Source organism: Dromaius novaehollandiae, chromosome 2 (genome assembly GCF_036370855.1).
Source record: "Dromaius novaehollandiae isolate bDroNov1 chromosome 2, bDroNov1.hap1, whole genome shotgun sequence".
Classification (NCBI taxonomy): Eukaryota; Metazoa; Chordata; class Aves; order Casuariiformes; family Dromaiidae; genus Dromaius; species Dromaius novaehollandiae.
This window is the reverse complement of record NC_088099.1, coordinates 159909296-159936399: the sequence shown is the minus strand read 5'-3', so window position 1 is coordinate 159936399 and position 27104 is coordinate 159909296. Positions and strand designations below refer to the sequence as shown.

The 27104-nt window shown below is 36.7% G+C and overlaps 1 protein-coding gene across 5 annotated transcripts in view; it reads left to right on the top strand.

Moving 5' to 3' along the window:
* ASAP1 (ArfGAP with SH3 domain, ankyrin repeat and PH domain 1) overlaps positions 1-27104 on the top strand; it is a 151980-nt gene that overhangs the window by 59959 nt on the left and 64917 nt on the right. For all 5 annotated transcript variants that reach the window (XM_064507873.1, XM_064507872.1, XM_064507871.1 and 2 more), the window contains 2 exons: positions 15585-15657; positions 23026-23171. In XM_064507873.1, the coding sequence (XP_064363943.1) occupies positions 15585-15657; positions 23026-23171 (219 nt within the window). The remainder of the gene's footprint in view (positions 1-15584; positions 15658-23025; positions 23172-27104) is intronic.

The window sequence follows — 27104 nt, the reverse complement described above, 5'->3', positions numbered from 1 at the left end:
GTAAGAAGTCCTTGTTAGTGGTCTTCATTTTCAGTGCTGTTTGCTGTGTTCTGGGTTGGAGCGTGAGTGTCCTTACGAAGTAAACTTCCTAATTATCCCTCTCATTGTGCTATGGCTCATGTCACAGGGTGGTTTTTTAGCACACACAACTGGATTACCTTGGATGAGAATACACCGGAAGACACATTCCAGCTGCTGCAGAATATTCACTCCACAAATGCCTCTAGTATGGATATAGTATATCATGTTTTACAGATCCTATCCTAATGCCGTATGTAGATAGTCTTTATTATTTTATGTAGTGGTTTATTAATATACATGTGGTGTGATTCCTTCTCCCCAATAACAGCAAAGCTTCATGTAGGGGGAGTTCATTCCCACGCTCTCTGAAGTAGATTGGTGCTTGGTGCCCTCTCCTGAAAAGGGAGCTGCAAGCGGTAAGTTCCCCTTGAGAAGATGCCAGAGTGCAAATCTTCTACTTTCCTTTTTCATGTTATGGCATATGTTTAAATCCCTTGTGCACTATGCGGCTTATTTTGTTTCGCCGTTTATGTTGTTTTCCTGATAACAGTTTTTTCCTCAGTGCCTTAGACTGTCAGTTTAACATCTCTTGTAAAGTATTCCCTTCTTTATGATCCTCAAGCTCTGTCTTTCCTCTTTTATAACTGCTGTCAAATGTACCATACAATTGCATCTGGAACGGGAAACAGTTATCTACAATTGCTTGCACCTACTATATTATGTGTCTTTGACTATAATTTTTATTTGTGTACACTACACACAACTTGTGTGTCATATTGGTGTTAAATCAGTCTACATCCAAATTTTGTGTAACTCTCCAATTTTGTGATTAACAAGTCTGCCTTTTGTAATTATTCAGTATATAACTAGAATTTGAATGTGTGCCAAATGCCAATGCTTAGAAAAGTAGTTCTTTACTGAATCTTCTATTTATATTCCTCATGCGAATGAGCTGGTGGTTTTCTTACTTTCTTCCTCTTATTCAGGCAGAATACAAATCAGCAATAGGATTTTCTTGCATCGTTGCACACAGCTTCCTTTTCTACTGCTCTCCTCTATTTGCGTCCTGCCTTCAGCCTTGCTCAAATACAGCCTGTAGCGCTCTGTGCAGTACGAGCTTAAAAAGAGCCAAACAATACAACATTCATGAAAAGCTTTGAAAGACTGTAGTTGCCAGGTATAGGATTTACTCTGTTCAGGCTAACTACTGGTACCTTGTAATAAGCTAAGGCAGAAACAGAATCCTACAATATTCTCTTGTGAATTCACAAGATTTGAGGTTATGTGAATTTAAGTACCTGTGCTTGTTAGGCTTTTAGCTGCAGTTTCTCCACCCAAGGTGAGAAATGGATGCTTATGGAAAGAGTACAGAAGCATCCTGTGATACTTGTATTGGTGTACTGTGGCATCAGCTTATGAATAAGGACATTTTCAGCTGAAATTTCACAAAAGTCCTCGTGGTTTGAACCAAGACTTTTCTGATTTACAGGCAGCGTTATTGCCATGTCTTGTTACCATTTCAGTTTTCCCTACCCTCAATTTAATCCAAACCTGTGGTGATGTAAACTGGAACGCTGTTGTGGTTTGCTTGGTAGACGTAGATTCTTAGCACTGAATTTCAGTTTTTGTCAAAACATTCCTTATCAACATAGATTTTGATCAAATGTAGCATGCCTTATTCTCTTTGTTAAAGAGATGGGTAAAGGGTTGACCTCAGCATGGTGGGTTTTTTTGGAGGGAGTTTGTGCTAAGGTTCTTTTCAAGGTAATGCACGTATAGAGAAGTCTGTGTTATAGGAATGGTACTTCTAAAAGGCTTGATCTTTTTAGGTCACTTTATGTGAAGGATTATGGATTTATCGAAACAAAACGGCCTGCTGAAATGATTTTCTACACTCTTAATATTTCAGTTAAATGTATTTGGTAATAAGTTTTCATTTATTTCATGAAGACTGGATGGTCCGGAGTAATATTAAAAAGTTAATTGACTTCCACTGTTGGTGGTTGTAGTGCAAAGCATGGTGTATCAGACAGCTGCCCATGTGAAGACTGGAGATAAATCACAACTGTGCTTTTTGTATGACTGTAAAAAGGAGGGGGGGAAACAGAAACCCATTCCCCAGTGTATACTCAAATAAAATAGGTTTTCTTTCTCTTTGGAGTTTAAGACACACTGTAAAATGTACAAGACAAATTTAAGATCTGATATTTGTGTGTGAACAAATAGTTTATTTTGTTAAAAGTTTAATCACTTGATTTTGCTAGAGCACATCAACATAATTTGTGGAATAATGTGTAAGGGCTATATATATATTTTAAAACAAAAATATATGAAGTATTTCACTGGTCCAGTAACGGAGAATCGTTCCGTTAATACCTTGCTACCTAATTATTGCCAAACCTTTTAGGGAAGCTTCCCCCTTCTGTATCGAAATAGCTTTGGGGGTTTTGCGATGGTAGCTAGCATTCAGAAAACAAAAGCCATATGAAGGAGAAGGATCCTCTTAGTTTGTTCCACAGCTAAAATATACGTAGTGCAAAGCACTGTGTCTGTCTGCTTTCAGTTTTTGGATTTGAATCTTCTGCCTGCTGGTTTCAGCTGATCAGCTCCAGCTGCTCTGCAGGGACCAGAGGGGCTGCACTGGTCAGCTCGGGAAATAAGTGGTAGTAAGGGGGACTCCTGACGGGGCTGCTCTCTGGGAGGAAATGCAGGGTAAAGTATTTCTGGAAAAGCTACTGTAAATTCCCGTTTGCTGCACCACTTAATTTTTTTCTTCATTTTTAGTTCTTTATCGAGGCCAACTTCTGGCCTTTTGAAATTAATTCCCCTTTCCTGAGTGATGCCTCTCTCCGCTGGTGGGAAGCGTGCTGAGAGGGAAGGCAGCTGCTGGAGCGACAGTGCAGTGCAGGGGATAAAGGGTCTTATAAAAGTAGCAGGGGGGTTTTAAACTAGGTTGCTGGAAAGTGAATGATGGTGCTCACGGAAAGTTGCACAGGGTGCTTTTCAGGTTTTACTTAACCAGTATTGTCAAATGTTGTAATTCTCTAGCTTTGTATCTAATTGTGAGTGTAAAACTTCAGTTCATATTTTGGCAATAGTTTACACAGGTGGGATCATGACAAAAGATATAGAAAACTCCAGTAAGTAGTTACTCTAGTTTAAATAGTTGACCGAGTTTCTGAAGGATATACACTTTTTAAAGTTTAAAGTTAAGAGGAGGAATGTGCAATTAAAAAAGGAAATACGTAGCCTGAGTTACCCCTGCTAGTAAAGGGGAAAATTGAATTTAATTCCTTATGCAGGTATGGAAACTGCTACTTTTTCACAGTGTTGATTTTCTAGAGAACAGAGTTTTATAATCTCAAAGTATATTGGCATAGTTCAAGTGTAGGTGGATTACAAGGAATGTAGCTGCAGCAGAATGGATCTCAATGCAGATGAAATTCAATGCAGATGAAATGTTTAATATTATCTAATTTCTCAGGTCATGGTCACGTGGCGTTTTTATTTTGGTATAACTTTATGCATCCTTTGAATGGGGTAAACCCATCATGCCTTTAGATGTTCTCTTTTGTGCTGGCAATATCACAGCAAAAAGGGAAAACTTTCATCTGATTTGGTTTCCACCTCTTTCAGAGTTCATTGCGGTATCTGACCACGCTTGCTTTTTACAAAAGCTTGCAGGGCATCTGTTCAACTGCTGCTTCTGTCATAATATACCAGCTAGAGCATGGTGAATGATTGACATAACACTATTGATTGCAATCTTCATTTGCTGAATAACTTAAACTTCTGTGTCAAAGTTTTCATAGTATTACTCAACTTACCATTTTTTATACATCTGTTCTGCACTCCAAAGAGAATTTTTTAACCATACATCAACGTATATGATGAGATTTGTATTGTATTTTGTAAATTTAACAATGAAACAGTTATTTCCTAAGAAGAAGGAGAAAAATCAGTCTTTGTTCATCTGTCTCCACTGAATTAAATAAAATGTTTGTCAATTTAAACTTTTTTTAAAAAAAAAGCAAAAAAGCTGCAAAAATTGAAAATTCCAAGGAAGTACCATCTTGCTGTCAAAGTAAGTGTTCTTTAAAAGGCACTGCATTTATGGGTGGTACCATTGTATCATGTCCCATATCATCTAAGTCTGCTAAGGGTGTTTGTCAAAAGAGTAAACTTGAATAAATTTGGAAGTTCATGTTCAGTTCACAGCTGCTGCTTTGCAGTTTTGTGAGAGCTACTGTGAAGTTACTGAATTTTAAAGTGCTGCAGCCTATTAGTCTGTTACTGCTTTAGTACTTGAGTCTGTCTAATTTTTGTGTGAAATCATTCATTGATGGATCGTCATTCATACTTTTTGAGTAATTTTGAGATTGATGTTGATCTGTTAATTTTAATTAAGCACTAACGACTTCCATTAGAATTAACTAATATATTTTTTTAAGTGAACTAAAATGAATAAATGGTCTTTGAAAACCAAGGTCATGATACATGCCATAAGGCTACTACCAAAAACATTAGTTTAATTTTGTGCTTCAGAAGGGAAGGAAAATCGGGTAAATGTATTTTCTACCAGTGTATTTTTGATATATGTTGCTGGTAAACTGGAGTAATAATATTTGAACACAAATACTGAAGTACCTTAAGGAGGTGGGGGACAAACGCAAATCTGGTCACTTGGGGAAATAACTGATTTGTGAAAGAGCATTCAAATCATCCAACTTCACACGTATGAAGTGTGTATAGGCATGTGTGTATACACACATGCACATATATAAAAATATATATATTGCAATGTTGGTAATTGAGTTAGCTGTTAAGCACTGCAGTCTAGATACTTAATGATCAAATTCCCTTATATGGGATTTGACAAAACTGGTTAGAAGCTCAGTGATGCAGATTATGAAGTTTAAAGATCTCACTGATGATAAGTTTGCTAGGAAACTGTAAGAGTAGTAGTGATTTGATACCTCACTGTCCATAACACCACGTTTTTTCCAACTAATACTAAGAAACCCTACTCCAGGTATTTAAAACTATCTTTGAGGAGGGTTTTAGGAGGCTAAATTTTGCTGAGTGCATTATACTCAGTACTACTGCAACTGAAGAAACTAGATGAAATAGTGCTTCTTTACTTCGAGCCTGCCCTAATAAAATGCAGACAGTGTACAGCAGATAATTAAAAAAACAAATCCTATTTTAAGTCAATATTAGAGTTTCCATTTACTTGATGGAGGACAGGATCTCATCCAGTAAGATGAGGAACTTGCATTGCTGATTTCTTCAAATAAGATCACAAAGAGAATACCTTGAACATCTTCACTGACCTGTAACTTGCATTTCTTCTGCGTATCTAAGTCATTATACAGAATACTTTTTTAACCACTTCCATACTGAATGATTCTGTGATTTTTATTTCATACAATGTTCGATTCACAAAGTAGTGCAGTGATAAACTCTGATTCTTCCTGAAATCTCTAAACACACACCTAGTCATGAGAGAGAAGATTACTTCAGTATTATATTCCAAAGGTCGCAGACTGAATTATGAAAATCAAAATCTGTGTTTAGCTTTAGTCTGTTTAGGAGGCCAACAACTGGACTGTAGGAGCAGTGTTCCTGACTGTCAGGTACTGACAGCTAATGCCGTGCTTGCATCTTCTGTTTTCAGCAGAACCTGGTTTCAGTCCCTTTCCTGCCCCGCTGCCTGCATCTTCCTAAAACGGGACTGCAGCTCTGTGTACGCAACCCCTACAGCTGCAACATTTAAAACTATTTAGTAATTGTACAATTCCAACTGCTTCTTTGGGGCTTGTTCTGCAACCAAGTGCTTCCTTACCTTCCTCTCTTGTTTGAATAACCCAGCTAATAACTTTTTGTAGTTAAAAGCAGTGGAGGGAATCATTTGACCAAAATATGAATAACTTGGTTTCAAGTTAAATGTACTTTGTTACTAATTACTACTATTTTGGGTGATTTTTAAACTGTGCCTTTGCTTTGTCATATGCTTAAGTATAACCTATATTTTTCAGTATATATTGCAAAGGAAAGAAAGGCTACGTAACAGTGATCAGCTTTGTGCACGCACTTTTGTTACCGTGCAGTAGTCTTTGTTTTCAGTAGCTTTCCCAGATTCTTTTCTCAATTCTGAGTCATAAATTGCATTCTTTATTTTAGAGAAAATAAGAGCAGCACTAGCGTGTACTCTTTTGAAATGATATATGTCGTCTTCAGTTGTAAAACTGCTGTGTTAAAGCACAGTTCCCACGATACTTTTCCTTTTCGCTTCTGTCTTCTCTGAGTCTTCCTGTACCCCAAAATGTTATTTCTAAACTTTGTTTTGCCACAACTGCTCTAATTTCTACTCTGGCAGATGTAGTAGGAGATGCCATTTGGTAGTTTAGCGAAGCTGATTCTACTTTCACCTTACTTGCTGCTTGCTGCAGAAAAGCAGGTCCAGGGACCATGTGTTTTAAATCCCCTTAAACACGAAGCAGTTATCTGAAGAATGGATGTATGAATGCCCCTTCCAAAAGGGGAAAAGGAGAATGAACAGAACGAACATCTACTTTTCATACAATGTCTAGAATCACAAGGAAATGATAAAATATCAGCATTTAGAAGGATTTGTTTGACTCCAAGCAAAATAAAGTAAAAATCAATAGCTGCTGCTAGAATATGGTACTGAGTTAAACTCTTACCATTAGTAAAGCAAGAATATCCATCTCCAGGAAGTTATTACTTACTGCTGTGTTCAAGACCCCTTATGTATTTGACTTACTGTATGTAAATTAGGTAGAAAGCCTGTGTTTTATCTGACACAAGGGCACTGAATTAGAATATATGATAGAGCAGAATCTGTTGCGTAATTATTTGATATTCAGTGTGGATACTTGCCTGGGAGCCTGGTACAAATATTAGTAAAAATGCTTTAAGCGTTATTGTCAGGAGAATATCGTGATCTTCTCTACCTCCGCTGCGATGAAACCTGAACCTTTGTAGTTAGGTGCTGTATATGTGGGGAAGCTGTTATCTTTGCAAAGCTTCTGCTTTGAACCTGTGGTATTTGAATGCTTTAGAAGACTTGTATCCTAAAACGGCTTCCCATCTCCCAGCTTATCCCAAAGACTTTTCCCTTAAGAAAGTCTTCTCTGCTTTTTGCTAACTTACACAAGCTGCTTCACACTGCCTTCTGAGATGGCAGGAAACAGTGCAGTTGAAAAGCAGCATGAAACTGGAATTTTTTGGAAACACCATCTGACAAAATAGCTATTTGTTCAGCTAGTGGCACAAGAGCTCGCTCATGTTATAAACAGGGCGTTAGTTATGTTAACAGCGGTCAAATTTGTGATCAGACAAATATTAGTTCCCTTTTGTAAAATCACAGAATAAAGCACAGCTAGTAAGTGGCAATGTATATTTAGAAGAAAGTTGTTGCTAGTGCAATTTAATCATGTTTAGGATCTTGCCTGCAAATGTCTGATGTTTCCTATTGTTATGAAAATATGCAGAATATTTTCTAAGGGCGTTTGTTGTCTAACACATTCTTTAAAGAGATGTAGGGTGGGACTATTTTACTGAAACACAATGTTACGTTTAAAACTGCTATAAGATAAGTAGCAGTTTGCTCATAGAGCGCGCTCTCTGTTTTCTGACGTACTGGAAATGTTATTCCTAATTTCATTTTAAGTTTCACTGTGGATTTAAAACAGTACTTTTAAAATCAGGGTTGTATTTAAAGTGCCCGTCCTATGGATGTCACAGGTAGTGCAGTACAGCGCAGTGTTTACTGATGAGAGAAGTAACTCAAGGTATTCAGGTTTCTCAGTTTCCCTTGCGACATAACGGCTGTAAGCCAGATTTAAGTTTTTTCCAGCTCTTTCATTGTGGCAGGAAGATTGTGGTATTATCTTCAAAGCCAGATGATTTTATCATTTCCAAAATCTCACCTTTCAATCTAGTAGTGCATTGGAAATACACCAGCCTCTGTGCTTGTTTGTGTCAGTTTGAAACTGTACAGGTATGCTTTAAAAAAACAAAACAAAACAAAAAACCCGCAATTGGATAACAAATAATTACTGGATAATATGGTTCAAAACACAGCTGTAATTTTAGCTTTTGTATAAATAGGCTTATAGTATCATGGTAGTTATGGGTTGTCTGTCTCACAAATGATGAATAATTTTCAAGGTTTAATGTCAGTTTTGGTATAAAAACTTTAAAAGGATTCTTGCTTCTGTGAAACCCATTATTTTCTGGATCTACACTTCAGTAAAGTGTCTGAAGCTAGTTATGCAAAAAATAAAAGCAGTTCAGATTGGACTTGTTTAGAAAATCTAGCAGTTAGTTTTCTTCTGTCTTTACAGCCAATATGACTATGTTGGCAACTACTATTATGAATTTAAGCTAACTCTTCATTGATTTTTTTCAGTCTTGGTTTTGCTGAGTGCCCCTCCATGAAAGGAGGGATTTCCAGCAGTACCAGTGCAGAATATGGTTGTATTTCTTTGAGTGCGTAGATCATTCCCTTTGCGTTTTGAAAGCATTACCACGTGTAGTACTGATGTACTTTCTTAATCTGGGCAGGAAGGATCAACTCGGGAAAAATGTGATTCATGACGTGCCATGACTTGCTTAAAAGTTGAGTGCAGCAACACTGCTTATTTATAAATACAGAATTGTTTGAAATGCAAGAAGACTTTTGTGTTCTGTACTACAGCTTCCGTAGGATTTTTTCCCCACTTTCACTTTTTGCTGTTGCTGCAATAACACTAGCTTTATTTTGCAGCCATAACAGTAGCAAAAGTTTTGTGTGTTCCTCAGGAATATTATATAACGATGTGCTCAGGGGCTGTGGGCGTGAATTAGGTGTTTGCTAGTAGGTGAGGTGTTACCGTATTTAACACCATTAACAGTGTCAGTGTGCTTTGTTGCTGCTGGCGGGAGAAACTGGTGAGGTTGTAGAGCAGAGATGTGAAAACGGGTACGTTTTCTTCACTTCTTTTGCTGCCTTGGTTTTCTAATTAGTACTAGTAACTCTGACTTGTGCAGTGAATTAAATTTGCATTTGCTGAACGTAAGACTGGTGTAACACCTTGACTTAGTTCATATTCAAGGGTGCATTGCTGCCAGTGTAAGGGTGAGAATATGTAACACGCAGGTTAGTTTCTGTTGAACTGAAGCTGTTTTAGATCCTGCGCCTTGTGGGGGAAACTTTGGATCTCTCACTGGGTATTTTCAAGTGTTGCCACTGTCAGTGGGCTATTCAGCATCTCATACGTAACAAAAGTTAAAAAATGAGTCTGATCTGTGTCATATCTGGAAACAGATCTCAGATTTATTTTTCAATTACCTCTGAATGTACCTCGTGTACAAAATTAGGTGAACTCAGAAATACTAATGCAGCTCAGCTTAAAACATAAAGGGAGGACCTTCCCAAAATATTGTTAAATATTTCCATGCACAGAACTAAACAGCAGCTCTGTGCTCATTAGGAAAAACCTGATGTTTAATTTAATTTTACCTAGGAGTTATCTTAGATGGAAATCAGTATCTGCCTTGATGCTTCTGCAGCAAAAACTTCTGGGCAGAGCATTATTGCTGAGGTTGTAATTTAGCTACACTGGACGTCGGAGATGTTTCGTAATTGGGCTCTAGTATACTGCCCTTCAAGTAATAGTTGAAGAAGCTAAACTTTTTTTTTTTTTTTTTTTTTTTTTTTTTTTTTTTTTTTGGAGACTGCACAAATGACATTGCCTGGAAAACCCGTATTGCTCATTTAAACTGAAGATGGCATCTACTGCCGTCCTTACGGCACGGAAGCGCACGTGGATTTTCTCACGTACGCCGGCTTGGAGAGGGGCTGTTGTGTTACGTTCGGCCACACAACTAACAGCGGAAAACTCGAGAGAAGTTCGGTTGATGGGATGTCTGTAAAGCTTTGGTATTACCTGAAAAGAAATATTTTCTGAAGAAATGTATTTCCTACATTTGATTACTGATGCTGTATTCATTAGTTTGTGGTTAAATGGAATACCAACATTTGATTTTGGTCTTCTCTTTTCCCCAGTGTATTTCAGTGGTGAAATTATGGGGGTTTGTCTTGTTGCAGCTTCAGTGATGCATAGTACCTGATCAAGCTGTCCAGTCTGTGTTTATTATCCATCCAGTAAAGTCTGGATTTTATGGTTAAGAAAACTGATGCACCAAATTGCTGTTCAGCCCCAGGAAGGTACCATTGCTCTAGTTTATGTGGTTATCGTAACTGGGAGCTGAACAGACAGCAAACTTGCTTTGTGGTATATCAGATGCCAGCCGATGGTAGTAAATACCAGTCCCTTGTGAGCTAGGGTTAGATTAGTGTGCTGACAGGTGAAAAATCTTTTATTTCTTAGTAGTCCTTCAAAGCCAATATAGTCTCTATTTATTTTTTGTGAAATAACTTAATCTTGCATCTGAGGAAACATGCATGTGACTGACAAGTGTTTGTTATACCCATTTGTGTGTGTAGGCTCAAGTATTTTGTACTGTTTTTTTTTTTTTTAATACAGAAATATTTTCTTGGCATGAATGTGTGTTGTCATGAATACTTAGCTTGTGCATGCTCCAGGAGCCTTCAAGTTTCTGTTATGGGTTTGTCTTGCACAAAATACTGTCATTGTTTAAAATGTTTCTGTTTCAGTACCTTACTTTGGTAGGTGGGTTTTGGTAGTGGTAGGGTTTGGAGACTTTAGGGCAAACCTCTTAATAATAGAGGGAAATGCTAAACTTCCTCTGCTGTGAGAATTAGCAAAATGTTCTGGTTAGAACACGGAGCTCTTCTGGGCAATATCTGCTTGAAGTGATTAATAAATTATGTTGACACATGAATGTGATTACATACATGTGTAAGCCTGAAACACAAATCGGTTTTATTTTTCTTTCCAATTGTAAAGGTTTGTACAGTACATCAAATATTCTGGTATTTCTAATACATTTAGTGGGCTGAAGAGGCCATGGCATCCTCTGTGCAGATGTGTGCCTCTAGGATGGTAATGACTTCTAGAAGAGCTAAGTTGAATGTGTATGAAACATTTTTGTGATCAGTGTCTGTAATAGTAGGTATGCATGAATCAACAAAGGCAGATTGTGTTGCTCAAACCCTGTTTTTCAGGTATGTTAAGAAAAAGTACACCAAAAGTTTACAAGAACAATATCTCATGTATTTTATATAATAATCTAATGTGTATATTATGTAATTGTATAATCTTACACACACATGTATTAATGTATGTATGCAATGAATATGCACAAGCTTCAAAAGAAATAATTAGTGGTCTGCCTGAATGTGCCTTGACAGTTTTTAGTGCATCAAAGACAGAAATTCAGAATCTAGCACTTTGCAGCATGTAAAGTAGCTTAATTTCTAGTTTAAAGTTTAGTAGCTATTAAACAGAGCATGGCCTAAAAATAGAAACACTCTTTACTGAGAAAGGATGAGGTTCTGCAGGGCTGAAGATGTGCAAAAGTAGTATTTATTTGTGTGGACAGCTATACATGGCTCCACTGCATTTCCTGGTGGAGAGGACTATGATGTGGGTTATGGGATGTCAACATACACAGAATCACAGAATGGTTGAGGTTGGAAGGGACTTCTGGAGATCATCTAGTCCAGCCCCCCTGCTCAAACAGGGTCACCTAGAGCACATTGAACGGGATCGTGTCCAGACAGCTTTTGAATGTCTCCAAGGATGGAGACTCCACAACTTCTCTGGGCAACTTGTTCCAGTGCTCAGTCACCCTCACAGTAAAGCAGTTTTTCCTTGTATACCTTTTCTGACCTAGTCCTAACTTGTATGCTATGTCAGGCCAATAAAAACATGTGCAGCTACTCAGTGATCTAGATCAGTGAGAGAATTCATCGGGAGGGCTCTCCTCCTTCTCCCATCCCAAAGTGAATTTTTTTTTGTTTTCTTGGGTGGACAAGTTTCATATTGGTTTGAATAGCTGCCAGCGCAGCACAGAGGATAGTGTGGGAAAGGATATGTAGAGCTAAAGAGGGAGGGTGCTGCAAGAAATTTTGCCTCTGAGTGTGAAATAGTAGCCTGCAAGTGCAATTTGCCATTGACCTACTATGCTGTTGAAGTAAGGTGAGCTAAATCCGTGGTACTCTAAAGTAGTGACCCTTTCCTCTTCTCATCCCCTGGTTTTCATGAAGCTGAGGTCAGCCAGACCAGCTCCTGGGCTGGGTTGCTGTGTAGCCACCTGAGTGCTCTTACAGGTATGAGGCAGGAGAGACCTTTCTTCAGTAGTAGAGACTTGAACTAGTTTGGTGGCAGAATTGCAGCATAGCTTAAAAGTAGCTAAATTTTAGGGGAAAGGGGAGATTTAAATCTAGCATAACTGTCTGGGGAACTCGAGAAAGGAGATTAGGTGTAAGAGCTAATCATGCTTCATTGGGAGGTCGTCCTCTTGAGCTTAACCTTCAGTAAAGGGGACTGTAGGAAGATAAAACCTGGACAAGGGCATGTGTCAGGGACCATGCTCTTCCTATCCTGGAGACTTGCTTATGCAAGAGGCTTTTCTTGTTTCATTTCATATAAGCAGATTAAATGTGTGGGGGGTGGGTTTTTCTGTGTTATTTTCATTTCTTCACTTGATGGCTCTTAGGAGGGTTTATGAATACTCCAGATTATTTCGAATGAGGACTTGAGGTTGCCTCCAAGATAACTATTTCCAAGAAGTGTTCAACCAAGGATGTAGCAAATTTGTGTATTCCATTTACTTTAATAAATTGGATAATTTTCTCTTTTCAGAATGTGTAAGACTATTCAAAGTGTAACAAAATGTTCCCCTCAGGAAGCCAAAAAGACTCTCTGTAGATCAGTATTGCAGAAATGAAGAAACAAAGGAGTATCTTCTAGTAGAGGGGTGGTGATGAGGAAGAGTTTAGGTATATAGGAAAGTAAAGAGGGATACATCTAAATACCTAGAGGCTTGTTATGGACACAGGTTGTCAAAGACATTAGTTTTCAGTAACGTATTTCACTTTCACTGGAACTTCGTACTTTGTTTTCTAAGGTAGGGAGTAAAAATGTTTACAATTCTAAATACTGCAAAATAAAATGAACAGATACTACAAAAGCATGCTGTCACCTAACTGGGCCAGGCAAGGCTCTTCCTTTCTACTTTTAGCATATTTCAAAGGTAACATCACTTTGGAATGAAAATTGAATTGAGTATTGAGTGCAACATACTTCCTTTGAAGGAGAGTACAGTTATAAATTATTAGCAAAAGGTATTCAAGAGGAATGTAATATATTTGGGAACAAAGTACCTGCATTTTTATCTAGGAAATATTAGATGGAGGTAACTGTTTTATTACACCTAGAATCCTATATATGATTGGGTTTCTGCTGTGGTTAGCCCTGTACACTGCCCTCCTATGTAGTTTTGTGTGTGTGTCTATTAATTAGAGAATTTTGGACTCTGGAAGAATTTGTTCATATAAAGATCATATTTGGAAATATAAAAATACAAGATTGAACTGTGGTGTCATTCTGATCTAGATCACTGGCTCCTTCAGGCAGTGGATGCCATCTCTGTATATTGCTGTGCTCAATGATTGCACTCCTAAAATAATGCATGCCACCTTCCCTCCTCCACCCCATATCAGTGATTAAATTAAACTGTGTATCAAAATCCAATTTGAATTTTTCTTTTTTTTAGTCTGATTGTCTTAGTTCTTCTAGCCTGTTTGCTTTAGGAACAAGTCGAATCTTTTTTGGAGTTCTGCATGTTTCTCCCCTCAGAGTATCTAATTTGCTTTGGTATTAAGCTTTGTTACTAAGTGTTACTAAGTTTTATCTCTGAATCTCATCAACTTTAATGGTTGTCTTTTTCAAAAATACTGGTTTCAAATTCATATTTTAACCTGCATTAAAACTCTCTATAGACAAGTCAAATATTATCTTTTCTGCTTATTGAAGATGGAGAGAACTTCAGTAGAAATGTGTGATATGAGCTGTCTGGCATGGCATTATAGATAGAAGTAATAGCTTTTGACAGCTATTGTGAAGAAAAGAAAGAAATCACCTGCTGTGCACTGTCTGAAAAAGGAACACAGAGTTCTTAATATTTTATTAAATTTAAAGTTTTTAACACTTTCTGTCAAGATGCAAGTCAAGTAAAATCCAGTGGTGTACTGGAGAATGAAAGAAATACAGTGATTTTTTTGCAGATCTGAAAAAATGTGAATCCATTGTTCTGCTGGAAATGAAAATAGAGAGATAAGTAGTATTAGAAAACATTCATACAAATTCTGTGGTTCAGAACTTTCTAATTTTAGCTACCACCAAAGTGCTTGTGTGGTGGTTTTCAGCTGGATCTTGATAAACAGAAATAGTAAACTTTCTTTTGTTACAAGCTGCATGTGTTGTTCAGCTGTAGTATTTTGCTTTGTCAAAATGGGATCACTCCAAAATAGAACTAGGTATGATCTAACTGCAAAAAAATAGGAAATAATTTAAAAATTCCTAGCCATGTTCTCCATGGATAGTAGCGACTTGCTTATAATGTGTTAAGTACACAGATTATCCAATACCCATACTTAAGGGAAATTAACAGTATGTAGCTTTAATGTTCTTAATTGCACAAATCTAGACTAGTGGTGTTTATTTTGACTTTATTTTGTGCTTTTTTGTAATAGTTCTTTTTGATGCCAACTTCTTTGTTTTCTTACATCAGACTGTGAGTGGGTAGTGAGAAGCTGCTGCTTCCAAAGTAGCCACTCATCTTAAACTTACCACTATTTAATAATAATTCTTTTTGAAGTTAATGCTGTCTCCAGAGAATCTGGCATTCTGAATGATGGAAATATTTAAAATGCATATTTGAGTATCGCTTTACAAATATTTCCTTTCAGTCACGTTATGTTACTTGCATATGTTTGCAAGAGCAGGTCTTAAGTCCTTTTCTTTTGATTTGTTACTTTTCATCTTCTGTATTCATAAAATTGCATTGTGGAGTTTGTAGGGGAAAGGTTAGTATGACAGATTATGTGAATTTGTGGTACTTACTAAAACTATTGTCATAAATTATTTATAACCGAATAAAAGGTATTTTTTTCATGAGCTTTTATCTTTCACATTCATTTGCTTTCTTCACTTGTGTGTGTATATTCTGTGTCTTTAGGGGGAAGAAAACTGCTGTGGGAAAACCATAGAAGCGATTTAGTTGTAATAGAAAGTATAAGGCTATAGTAGAAGCTTTAGTAACTGTTTGGAGGAGGGGTTGAAATATGTTACATTATGACTAAATGCGTTGTCCCTTCCAAAACTAATAGTATTTTTCTTTTAGTTCTGTCACTGCAGTTCTTTTCTGCCTTCAGAGCATTTTCAGTTCAGTTCTTTAATTCAGCTTGAAGGGGACGAATGACCTGGCACCTTCCTGGGGGCTGAATATGTTGCATCTGCGGTTTTTCCAGCCTCTGAAACTATTTATTTTGTATTTTAAAATGTTGTAGGGTATTCTAATGATCAATGAAGTAAGTATTTAAAATTTATTTTTTATTATTGTAGGCATTGGATCAAGACAGGACTGCACTACAGAAAGTGAAAAAATCTGTGAAAGCAATATACAGTTCAGGACAAGGTAAGGCTTTGTTTCCAGTTTTGCATGAGCACCTAAGCATCTGATTGCAAGCTTGAAAAGTTTGCCTTGCAATTTACCCTCTTCAAGTGTGTAGAATAAAAGATGCTTATCTGAATAGTATTTTGGGATTCAACATTTTATGCAACTTTGTTTCTGATTATCTCCATGTACAATGTGTTCTCCAGCTCTTTCACCCTCATTCCTTTCCACCTGGACACCTTCTGATCAGCAGCTGGTTGTAAATTTGATTAGAAAATCGCAGTCTGTATTCCTCAGCACTCAGAATCTGTTTAGCAAATGTTTTCCTTCTTTAGAGCAGCTTCTTAGGAGCCTTTCTTTAGAAAGGAGAAGGTTGTTTCTGTGCTGTTCGTTTTGTCGTGTTAACTCATGTTTATGGAGGTGGTTTTTTTAATGTTTTATAGATTCTTAACTTTTCTCTTCTGTCTGTCACTAATATTTTTGTTCTACTAGCACCATGTTTTAATAAGCTTTTCCATAACTTCAGTTGATGACAAATGTTTTCCTAGTAGATTGTGAAGCCAGATACAAAGTGAGAATAACACTTGATAAATGTGTATTGAGTTTTACACTTTTGGAGGTATTCAGATGCTCTAAGCAGCTCTTTCTATTTGGAAGTACTTTCTTACCAAATTTCAGAACTAATGAAAATCTTAAAACGTGAAAACCTTTCTCCCTGTTCTGAAATGTGTAAGTGGCACCGGAGATTATAGCTATCCGTTGACCTGAGTTTTGTGATAAAACTAGTTGATATGTCTTCAAAGCCTGTCAGTAGCTTTGAAAGCCTTATGTAAGCCATGTTATCTTATGAACTATTTACATTGAGTAACAGGTAATAGAGGGTTGGTTAATCACTTTAACTGGCTCCCTCTGCATTTGGAAAGGACCACAGAAAACTAGGTATCTGTTTTTCAGTGGTTTTCTTTCTTTGTTTTTTAAAGTATTTTTTATCAAAGATTCAAGTTGATATGAACTCTTTCAAATAAAGAAAGCATTATACATAATACTCTAGCTCCCTCTTCAGAATGCCATTGTGATAGACTACAGTATAATTTGAAAAGATGTGCACAGGACACAATTCATACAGTGATTAATAAACATAAGCTAGGATTAGTAAGAGCAAAATTAAAAGCTTGTATTATACAATATGTGAAGCCTTGTTTTAAAAAAAAAGAAATAGTGACTGAATGAAAACTTAAACTCATTTTCCCTGCTTGTACAAAGAAAATCACTAAGCCGGGTGTTTTCTTATCATATTTCAGGGGTAGAAGTGAATTTCATTGAACTTCATGTAAAAGATGCTTAAAAATAGCTGTAAAATGCTTTATCTTGTCACCTTTGTCATCAGTTCAAGCAAGAGTAGGTGACTATCTTCATATTTCATGAAGAAGCCTCTAACTACACTTTGGGAACATGAAATAGGAATTGAAGAGGGGAATTATTTGATTTGCCAACTTTATTGTTTGCTAGAAAGTGGGACCATATTTGAGCTTAAACAATAGGAACTGCATCATATCTTCTCTGGGAGCTCTAACTGGACTGGTGAGAAAGAATTAAGTAGGGCAATAATATTTCTTTCCTGGAGTTTGGTAATCCAATTCATACTCTGCCAAAACTCAGAGATAGAGATTTTTTTAACTGGGGTTTTGTGGTTTTGGTTTTTGCCTGAAGTAACACTTGAACAGTGACATTGAGACAATGCAATCTTCTTGTGCACAATTCTTCAGAAAACCCTACTCCTCCAACCTTCTGGTGTGTGGGTTTGTTAGAAATCCTCCTTATTGCTGAATTATAAACTGCAAGGGACTCCTTTATTGAGAGAGTTTAAATGTTACCCAAATAATTTTTTTTTGTTTTTGTATGCATTCCTCCCACATCTGTCATAAGAAAGTAGAAATGGAAGCATAACATCCTAGAAAGGTGGAAGTCTCTTAGAAATGTCCCATCCTGTTTTTCCCTACCTGTACATTCTGGTAGGGAAAGTACTGCTGATGAAATCGAGTGTGACATACAAATTGATACCTCTCTTTCCCGTTGCTTCTTCCTTATCTGGCTTGCTGTTCATTTCTGTAATGATCAGATTGCATTTATAGATAGGAACCTGTCCAGTGTGAACGACACTTGAACTTAATGGAGAGTCCGTTCTGACTAGCTTTCACGTAACATTTGGAGTGAATTGTAATGGCAACAGATTTCACAATTAATTTTGTAGATTTCCAATAGCTCTTTCTCGTTGGTTCCCTGGTATAACTTCCAGATACAATCAAAAGAATGAACGCAATGGTGAAATAAAACTATAAAATTACCAGAAGACCAGGCGTAGTGGGCCAGACCAGCAGTCCATCTGGTGTCCCACAGTGATCAATAGCAGATACTTAAGGAGCAGTACAAGAGCAGTGCAAAGACAGAGTGAAGTTTTTCTTTTGTACTTTCTCAGGTCGCAGTGATATGAGGGTCTGGGATTATCTGAGTCGGGTGATATTTTAGTGTTTAGTACTACTTGGTGTTTTAGTGTTTAGTACTACTTAATGGACTTTTTTTTAAAAAAATTGTTTAGTCCACTTGAATTCATGTAAACCTTTAGTTTTTTTTTTTTTTGTCTTAGAAGGAGGGAAGTTGGGGTAATAGGGACCAGAACTGCTCTCAGTATTCAGAGTTTAGACACACCATAGTGGCATTTTCTGTTGCAGCCTATGTTTGTTTCTTAATCATTTTTAATGTTCAGGTTTTTTAATTATTTATTTTTTTGCTTGCTACTGAATGCTCAGGTGATATGTTGTAACTCAGGACCTTTCTTAATAATTGCTAATTCACAACCATTCCTTAAAATTAAGAGTATTTTCCTTTGTGTGTTATGCTACATAAAGCACATTTTTATGCATCAGCCATTCAAGATGGAACTTCTTATCTAACTTGGGAGCTACTTACATGTAAGCCTGTTGCCATAGACTCCGTGTACAATTAATGAAGCTAGTAGAGACTTCTAGGGTGAGATGCATCTGACTTCCTGTACATTTACATTAAGATGAGTTGAACTGTGACTTCTTCTAACCTGAATGCAAGGGAAAGGATAGACAGTTGGCTCAAATGTGGACATCATCAATATAGATCTCTGGGCAGATTAATCCTGCCTTCATAGTCAAAATTTGTTTTAATTGCCCTGAATAGCTTATTGTATGAACTAAAAAAAAATCACTATTAAACTTATTTTCTAACTCACTTACATGTTGTTAAACTATGTGGGCCTTAGCATAGTTCTATACAGGGCTTCACTGGTGACCTTCCTCTGAGGAAAGACAACTTAATTTCTTGCTTCCCCCAACCCCAGTCAGTTGACTTTATTGTCAAGTCAGGAGATGAATGGGGTGGTCAAAATGTGTTCTCTTTTTCATTAGACTTCAGCTTTTTGAAAGATGTTTTCTTATGTCAGATAACTTCTTCTGCCATCCTCTTTGGCCTTGCCAACTTTCTTGCTGTTTCTAAAGACTTTCTAGGTCCCCCCCCTCCTTTTTTTTTTTTAATTTTTATTCATAAGTGCAACTAATTCTTGAGTCTGACCTTGATTATTTTCCCTGTGGTCATCCATGGAACCAAACACTTTTATAAGTGCAATGTTAAAGTAGTTTCAAGTTGGTCAGGATTCTTAATTGTGATTCTTCTTGTTCAAATGTAATCAGATGTGCAAAAAGTAATTCTTAATAATTAAACAGTCTTCAAGTTTCTTTGAGTGTAATTTGAGTATAATCAGTTGACAGGAAAGAGGTGTGTTTGTGCACTTTTCTTTTGTAAACTATTTGCTTGACAGCTTTTTTCTGCTCTTCAGTGTTTGCAGAGGAGTATGTCTGAACAAAACTGGAAAAAGGAACTTAAGATTTCAGTTTGTGTTCAGCTTTCTAACTGCACTGTATAAAGGTTTTTCTTTTACATGTTTTATTAGGATCTCTCTGACCTCTCTCTTCTTGCCATTCTTCAATTTCCTTACTTAATATGCACAAGTAGATTTTAATTTCATTTGATACAGAAACATATGCTAAAATTCTGGTAACTTTTGTTTGGGAAATAAAAATAGTACTTTATGAATGAGTGGGTTTAAACAAAATAGTATAAATTCTTTTGGATGCTGTGGGAACCTGATTTAAGTCTTCTGTCTTTGTCCTGAGAAAAGCATGCCAAAAGATGGCTTTAGGCATAGACAACTTCAGATGGTTGCCCAGGGCATCAGAGTGCAGTGCGGCACAGCCCTTTGAGTCCTTACGTCCTGTGTGCCTTGCTGAGCCCCACGGCGTCTTGAAGGAGGCACGCTCCCTGTTACTTGTGAAGACTTTTGTTGCAGAAAGTGGCCATAAGCAGCTGTGACCATTGTTCCTTCCTCAGTTGCTTGGATCTGCGTCTTCTTCAGATGCAGATCTGTACTATCTTCTCTCTTAACGCATAATCCTCCATGTTTGCAGCAACTCTTGCTTCTCCGCTGTGAGGTACCACTGCTGCTCAGTGGGCCCTACCAGGGTTTTTTTGAAACAACGGTAAACTCTGTGCTGAGTGTCTCTTTGGTTGAAGGTATGGATTGTGGAGAACAACAGATGTGTATCTTTCAGCTGAGAAAACATCACTGCTGTGTGCAGTCTGGTGTACTTCTGCCATTGAGTAGTGAGGTCTTTACAAGGTCCCAGCTTCCCCACCAGACTGGAGTAGGGGAGGGAGGGACTGGGGAGACACCTATCCCCACATACAGCTGCCTCAAAGGGAGCTCTCTTCACCAGTGAGACCACGACACATCCGATAATGTAAAGCTCTCAGGGAGCTGCTCAAGGAGGATGATGTCTGTCTGGGGAGGCTGCTCCATTTTCGTCACAACATTGAGCGTTACTTACAATATGGAGAAGGCATGAGCCAGCTCCGGGCGGAAAACGTTGTTTCTATGTACTGCTCTCTGTGTTCATGTGTCCCTCCAGAGTTATTGCAGTCCTTCCTACAGTAATTGTGTCTAAGGAAGTAAACATCAGGTCACGCACACTATTGCTTTCTTCATCCAGAGGAAATTCTGTTAGTACGCTGGAAGTCATCGTTGTGTTTGTGTGAGCCACCTACAGTGAGATTAAACATGCTCTTTGCCCTAGGCATGCCAGTTTTTCATATGCTGCATTTTAGCACACGACTTAATTATTCATCTCTGTGCCTTTAAGGTCAAGTAGAGAGCTGTCTCTTCTCTTCATGAATTGCTAATATTTCTACTCTTTTTGCAAGATTTATATGCTTAAATAAAGATTGAAAAGGTGTTATTCTTATACTGTATTGAATTTCAGGTGTGTTTGCTTGCTAATCATAGAGGTATTCCTTTTACTTGGTAATTGAAGAGGCTCATGTCTGGATTTAGGTGATTTGTGATGGGAGATTCCTGAGAATTTCCTATACATTGTTCTAGGATAATGATTTGCTTCCTCTTTCTTTTGTCTTTCTACAGATACAGGAAATAGTCGTGTCCTACTGTTTTTCCATCTTCTTGCAAAAATATTTTTGAGAATCTCTGCTTCAAGAAGCAACATAGTGCTTAAAATCAAAATACTAAGAAATACTGGAGATGGAAATGCTTTACTGGCAAGAAGAGGGATTTCATGACCTATTAGATTTTCTTCATTTCCAGCCTTGTTCAGTTATCCTTGCTTTTCTCTCAAAATAGTAGGGTACATTTGAGCTTTATTAGCTCAGCAGTGCATAAGCCAAAGCTCGCTTTTAGCTAGTCTTCTGTGTGTATTTATACAACAGCTTTTACATGAAAACAAAACCCCCATTTTATTATTACATCTCGGTTTCCTTGCTTTTAATACTAAGCTATCTGATTAAAAACATATGCTTTTGGAACAATTCTACTCTTATTAAAAACATACTGTTCAAGTTACAGCGCTGTATTAACATACGATTAAATATTTGGCCTTTTGAAACCCTCAGTGTTAATTTCCCATGCTACACTGTGACTTGTCAAATGTTTGGGGGTTGTTTTTGGTAATTAAGCATGGGGTTTTTTTTAGCTTTTAAGGGGATGTTAAGACTTTTTTTTTTTTTTGAGCTTTAAAGCAGTGTTGTTTTGGGTATCCTTACTCTTTCATAAGGATTCTTGTGTAATCCTTAATCAGCTCATAGTTTTTGTCAAAGTACATTCATGCATTGCAGGACATCATATTTTATACTTATGTTATAAGTATTGTTTCAAACTTATGGCCTTAAAATCTTATTTCCAGTTTTCTGTTTTCTTTTTTTTGTAATTCAAATACTCTCAGACAACATGACACCTGGAGAAAAAAATAACTTGCCCAACTTCTTGGGAGAAGTACCTATGGCAGTTACTCTTTTATTTTTTTCCTTCACTGTGAAGAACTTACTGTAGTTGGAATAGCTCTGTGGTTTTGTGTTTGTGGCTTACAGAACAAAAGATAGTAAGGCTAGGAATCTCTTTAAAGTTAAATGTTGACTTAATACCAAAAATTTTCTCAAAGAGAGATGGAGGTGATAAAGACTGTCTCAAAGGGCTGTGCTGGCAGATTTTCTTTTTAAAGATACTACAGTGGGAGATGCAAACGAAAATAGGCAAAGAGATGCCAGAAGTCAAGGGAAAAGAAGCAGGAAAACGTTTCAGACACAATTCGTAATTTGGAATTTCCTTCATCTTTAAGTTGAGGCTTCTGATCATTTTCATCAGTTTCAGTTTCATCTTCTTGGGTCTGACCTCTCAGTACTTTTGATTTGCTGTTAAGTATATGGACATTAAAGCAAGTCTTTGGCTATATAGCAATATATATTCCATTTCATGAGGATAGCTCAGTTTTACAGAATGAAGTGAAAAGAGAATCTCTTCTACTGTAAGAATTATTTCTTCTTTTAAACTTAATCTGATTCAGATTTGTTCCCCTTGGTTTTATTTCTATACCATTGACATCATTATTTGTTCTGTGTATGTATCCTGCCTTCAAAGCAATAAATGTTGCATCGAAGTAGATGATAAGTTCCTATGTTGTTTACAAAATAAGTCAGATGCAGTTACATTGTTCTTCGATTGATCTTGTATTGATCTTACTACTTTATTGCTCATTACTGAGCTTTTTTATTGATATTACTGCACGTAAGTTCAAGTGGTTTAAAAGAAACAAATATAAGCCTATATGCTAAGTAATTCTTTTTAATGTTAAAATATTTTTAACCAGTTTTCAGTGTGTGTATTAATTTGTGGGGTTTTTGAAGGAATGCTGTTTGTCAACTGAATTGTTACTATTTAAGCCTGCTCAAATGTGTATTGCTACAATAATAATTGATCATCTACTAGAGAGAATTTTTCTGATTTTTAATTTCTCTTTGCAGATCATGTTCAAAATGAAGAAAACTATGCACAAGTACTAGATAAATTTGGAAGTAATTTTTTAAGTCGGGATAACCCAGATCTTGGCACAGCTTTTGTAAAATTTTCCACGCTTACTAAAGAATTATCAACGCTGCTGAAGAACCTGGTGAGGAGTTTCAAATTTACTTATTTTAAAAATTTTTTCAAATTAAAGTACAGTAGAACAACTTCACATTGCTGATGACTCGGGCAGTAATTTTAGAGATGCTTTCAGTTAGTTTCTTAGAAACAAAAACCTGCTACCAAGATTATCTCTAAAGACTGTTATTACACACATACTGTATTTGATTTTTTTTTTAATTGGCATTTAAGAGTAAAGATGAGAATGATGTCTCAGTTCACATTTCCAAGTGGTTGAAGGTGCTCTATGTCTCTTTTTATGGAACTTAATTCTAAGTCATTCCCTGACATGATGTCTTTCCAGTTAAAAATCCAATACTACTAGTAGTTATTGTCTTGTCTTAGTTCAAAAAGAGAAACGCTCACCTTTCTTTTGAGGGGGAAAAAATAATGCTTTGGGGAGTATGCTTAAATTATGTTATTAGTATGTTTTCCCTGTGGTATGCAAGGCATCTATTGTTTAAATATTAGGCCTCTAAAGATTGTTTAAAGCCTTTTCTCATTTAAATTTCATCTTAAGCCTTTTACTTCTGAGAGCTGGGTAATAAGAATGTAGTCATAGCAAATAGATCTTTGAACACTGAAATTAATGAAGCTACATTTCTTGTGAATTCGTATTTCCTGGTTTTGGTTGACATTCGCTAATCAAATTCAGAAGGGGGAAGGTCCAGTTTTATGTTTTTTCTCATAGTTGGGGATATCTCTGAGGTTCTTGCTCTGTAAGGTGTAAGCACATGGTGCAGGCTTGCTTTCAGCTGTGAAATTTGTAGGGTCTTTTCTTACATCCTGCTGCCTATTTTCAAGGAAGTGGTGGGAAGGAAATGATCTTTGAGATATCTTCCCTTGTATTAAATTTGGTAGATGTTAGCCTGAGATGCCAGAAAACTTCTAAGTCTCAAAAATCACTTCATATTCACTGTCAATTTCATATTCACAACCAGGTGAAATTAAGCACGCTTTGAATGATTACATAAGCCTTGCGTTCATAAGCAACCAAGATTAAAAATGAATAGTTTGTTATGATTCTAATTTCTTTAACATGAATGTAATGGGCCGATGGTGACTGCTAAAGTATACATACATATTCATCCCTTTATAACTAATGGAATTTGCAGCATTAGAAGCTCATGGTTTGTGTTCTGTTAAGTGTAATTAAAAGGAAAGCTTGATTTTTCTTTAACTGTTCGTAACTATTGATTCTGTAATTAGATCAGAACCGTTTCAACTTTCAGCACTGTGTGCAGTATAAATGTGCTTGACCTTTTCAAGACAATCATTTTCTCAGTGTGTTTAAAGCTATACACTAGAGATTCAATTAGGTGATGTCCAGTTTCTCTTTTAATCTCAAAAGTATATTGTGTATAAATTGAACTGTACAACAGAGGCTTTGCTTATCTATACATTCTGGGTATTATGCCTTTCTCAAATATTTTAAATATTCAGGAACTTCTGGCTTAATTCCCTTTGCTCTTTAAATATGCATTGTGTATTTAAATAGAAATGTTTTCTGTGCATGTTATGTATTTATATGGGGAGAAAGAAGGTAAGGAAACGCTCTTAACTGCTATCAAGTTTTAAAATAATTACAAAAAAAGCATTACAAAAGATATACATCACTTTTAGTTATTTTGACCAGTGCTAGCCTGATACAGTAAATGTTGTTATTTTGTTAACGTCAAGCAAGTAAAAAGTATTAAGGGTTGGCACAAATAAACTGACTTCTTTGTGTCAGACACAGGCAGATACTTTGTTGTGTGGTTTTTACTTTGTTTATTTTTTCAATCTTAAAGAATGTTAGTAATCTTATTCCCCCCCCCCCAAAAAAAAAAACTTTAAACCAGGACTTCAAGCAGATATGTATTTTAGCATCTTAACTCCATGTTCTTCTCTGTTGTTCTTCCATTATTTTATGGGTCAGGGAGATTCTTCTGTTTTAAGATGGGCCCATTTTAAAATTAGGCCTGTGCTCAAGCATGTGGCATCTGGAGACCAATTCTCAGCAATAAGTATTGTAAGGTTCTTCTGCAACTTTTCATACTTGGCTTTTGTTTCACTATCCGGAATAGCTTAGCATCAGCAGTCTTGCCTGACTTTCTGCTCTTCCTTATAGCATGGGCCCTGAGGACACTCAAAATGAAATGCCACTTCTGACCTGCCTTCCTTGGGAAAGCTGTTTATTTCTACCTTCCCGGTCTTGCCTCTTCTTAATCACCTATTTAACTATTTAAGGATGATCACACTTATCCTAATGAAGCTCCCTTTCATTAAGTGCTTTGAGGCTATTACCTGGATCATCCTTTGTTTGTTTAAGATAGTAAATGTTCAAAGAACAACAGATATGGGAGGGAGCTGCTTTCCTGTGTAAAAGTTGGTGTTACTCTGGGTCATTTTGGTCTCCTTTATTCTTATTTTTAGCACACAATTAAAAATCAATATTTTAAAATGCGTGTTAAAGTTCCAAGACCAATTGAGACTAGAACCCAGGTTTCTTGGAAGCTCTCTGTTGGAGCACAGTATTTCTCGCAGGGCTTCAGCAAGAATTTTTTCTAACTACTACTTTCCCCTGGCAAACGAGAATCTTCTTTTTAAGTAGTGGTTATTGAGACAAAAAGGCTTTTTTAACCTAATCTGCACTCATTTAAAGCTACATCATGCTAGTTCTGCTATTCAGTAGTCCATGAAGCAGTATCCATCTAAATTCTTGTTTATGGGATTTAAAATAGGCCATTCCCTAATCTCTTTCATTCAACAGTTGCAAGTGGACGAGCAAGCTCGTTTTACAGATGTTTCAGCATTGTTAAAATACTTACTTTTTACCTTTCTTTTCTCCAAGATAGATAATTCTAGCTTGTTAACCCACTGTTCTGCCTAAGCATCACTCTGATTAATAATACAATTACACTGGAAACAAAAAATGTTTATAATAATGGAATAAAAATTAAGGAATGAAAAATGCAGTGAATGCAATGAAAAAGCAGGTGAGAGAAAGAAGGCTATATAATTTCATTGTGAAGCACCTCAGCGTCTACTTCATGTTAATAAAATTACTTGAAGAAACAGAAACGGGTATTAAGATGAGTGACAAATGAACAGGCATTTTTTGCACAGAGCATATTTTTGCTGGCTTATTTAATAAATGTACAACAAAATAGGTGAATAGTCTGTAAAGACATGAAGAAGAATAAGGAAAGAGCTGTAAAGGTAACTATATTGTAATTGGCCATCATCAATACCAGAACACTGGTCTAAATTTTCAGTAACTTGAGGGTCCCACCATAGTCGTTCTCTGCCTTGTACTTCCTTTGCTGTCCCAAGTTTCCTTCTTTATGCAGTTATTCATCGTAACAGTGCATAAAAAGACGTATGAAAATCTGTGTGTGTGAAACTGAGTGTGTTAACCTCTTTTGAATTGATCTAGATGAAGTGCTGGTAGAACATCTGGAGCACTTGCAGATGGCTTGTTTTTCAAAAATCTTGTGTGCAATTTGGCCTTTATAAATGTTTGAAGTCTGTCCTGTTCTCCTCCCCACCCCCCCAAAATTTTCAGCTAATCTTTTGGGGCAAATTATTTTTCCTTCCCCCTAAACTTCTGTATCTCCGTCCATTAAGGGTTATTTTCTTATATTTCACTCTAGTTATGAGACTGTTGTGCTCCTTTATCAGACATGTCCAATTCATTTGAGCTACTCTTTTATAAAGTCTTCCACAACATATTAAGTGGTTTCAAAATCTTACCATGGAGCAATCCATTGCTATCTAGTTGTTTTTGAGTTGGCTTTGTTTTTAGCTTGTTCCCACCTCCATGTTTTGACTAGTCACATACTAGCTGGCTGCTGTTGAGTAATTTCAACCCAAATATCAGTGGCTTGGATCGGTTATCATTAATCGATTAATTTGGACAAAAGAAAAAAAGCTACAT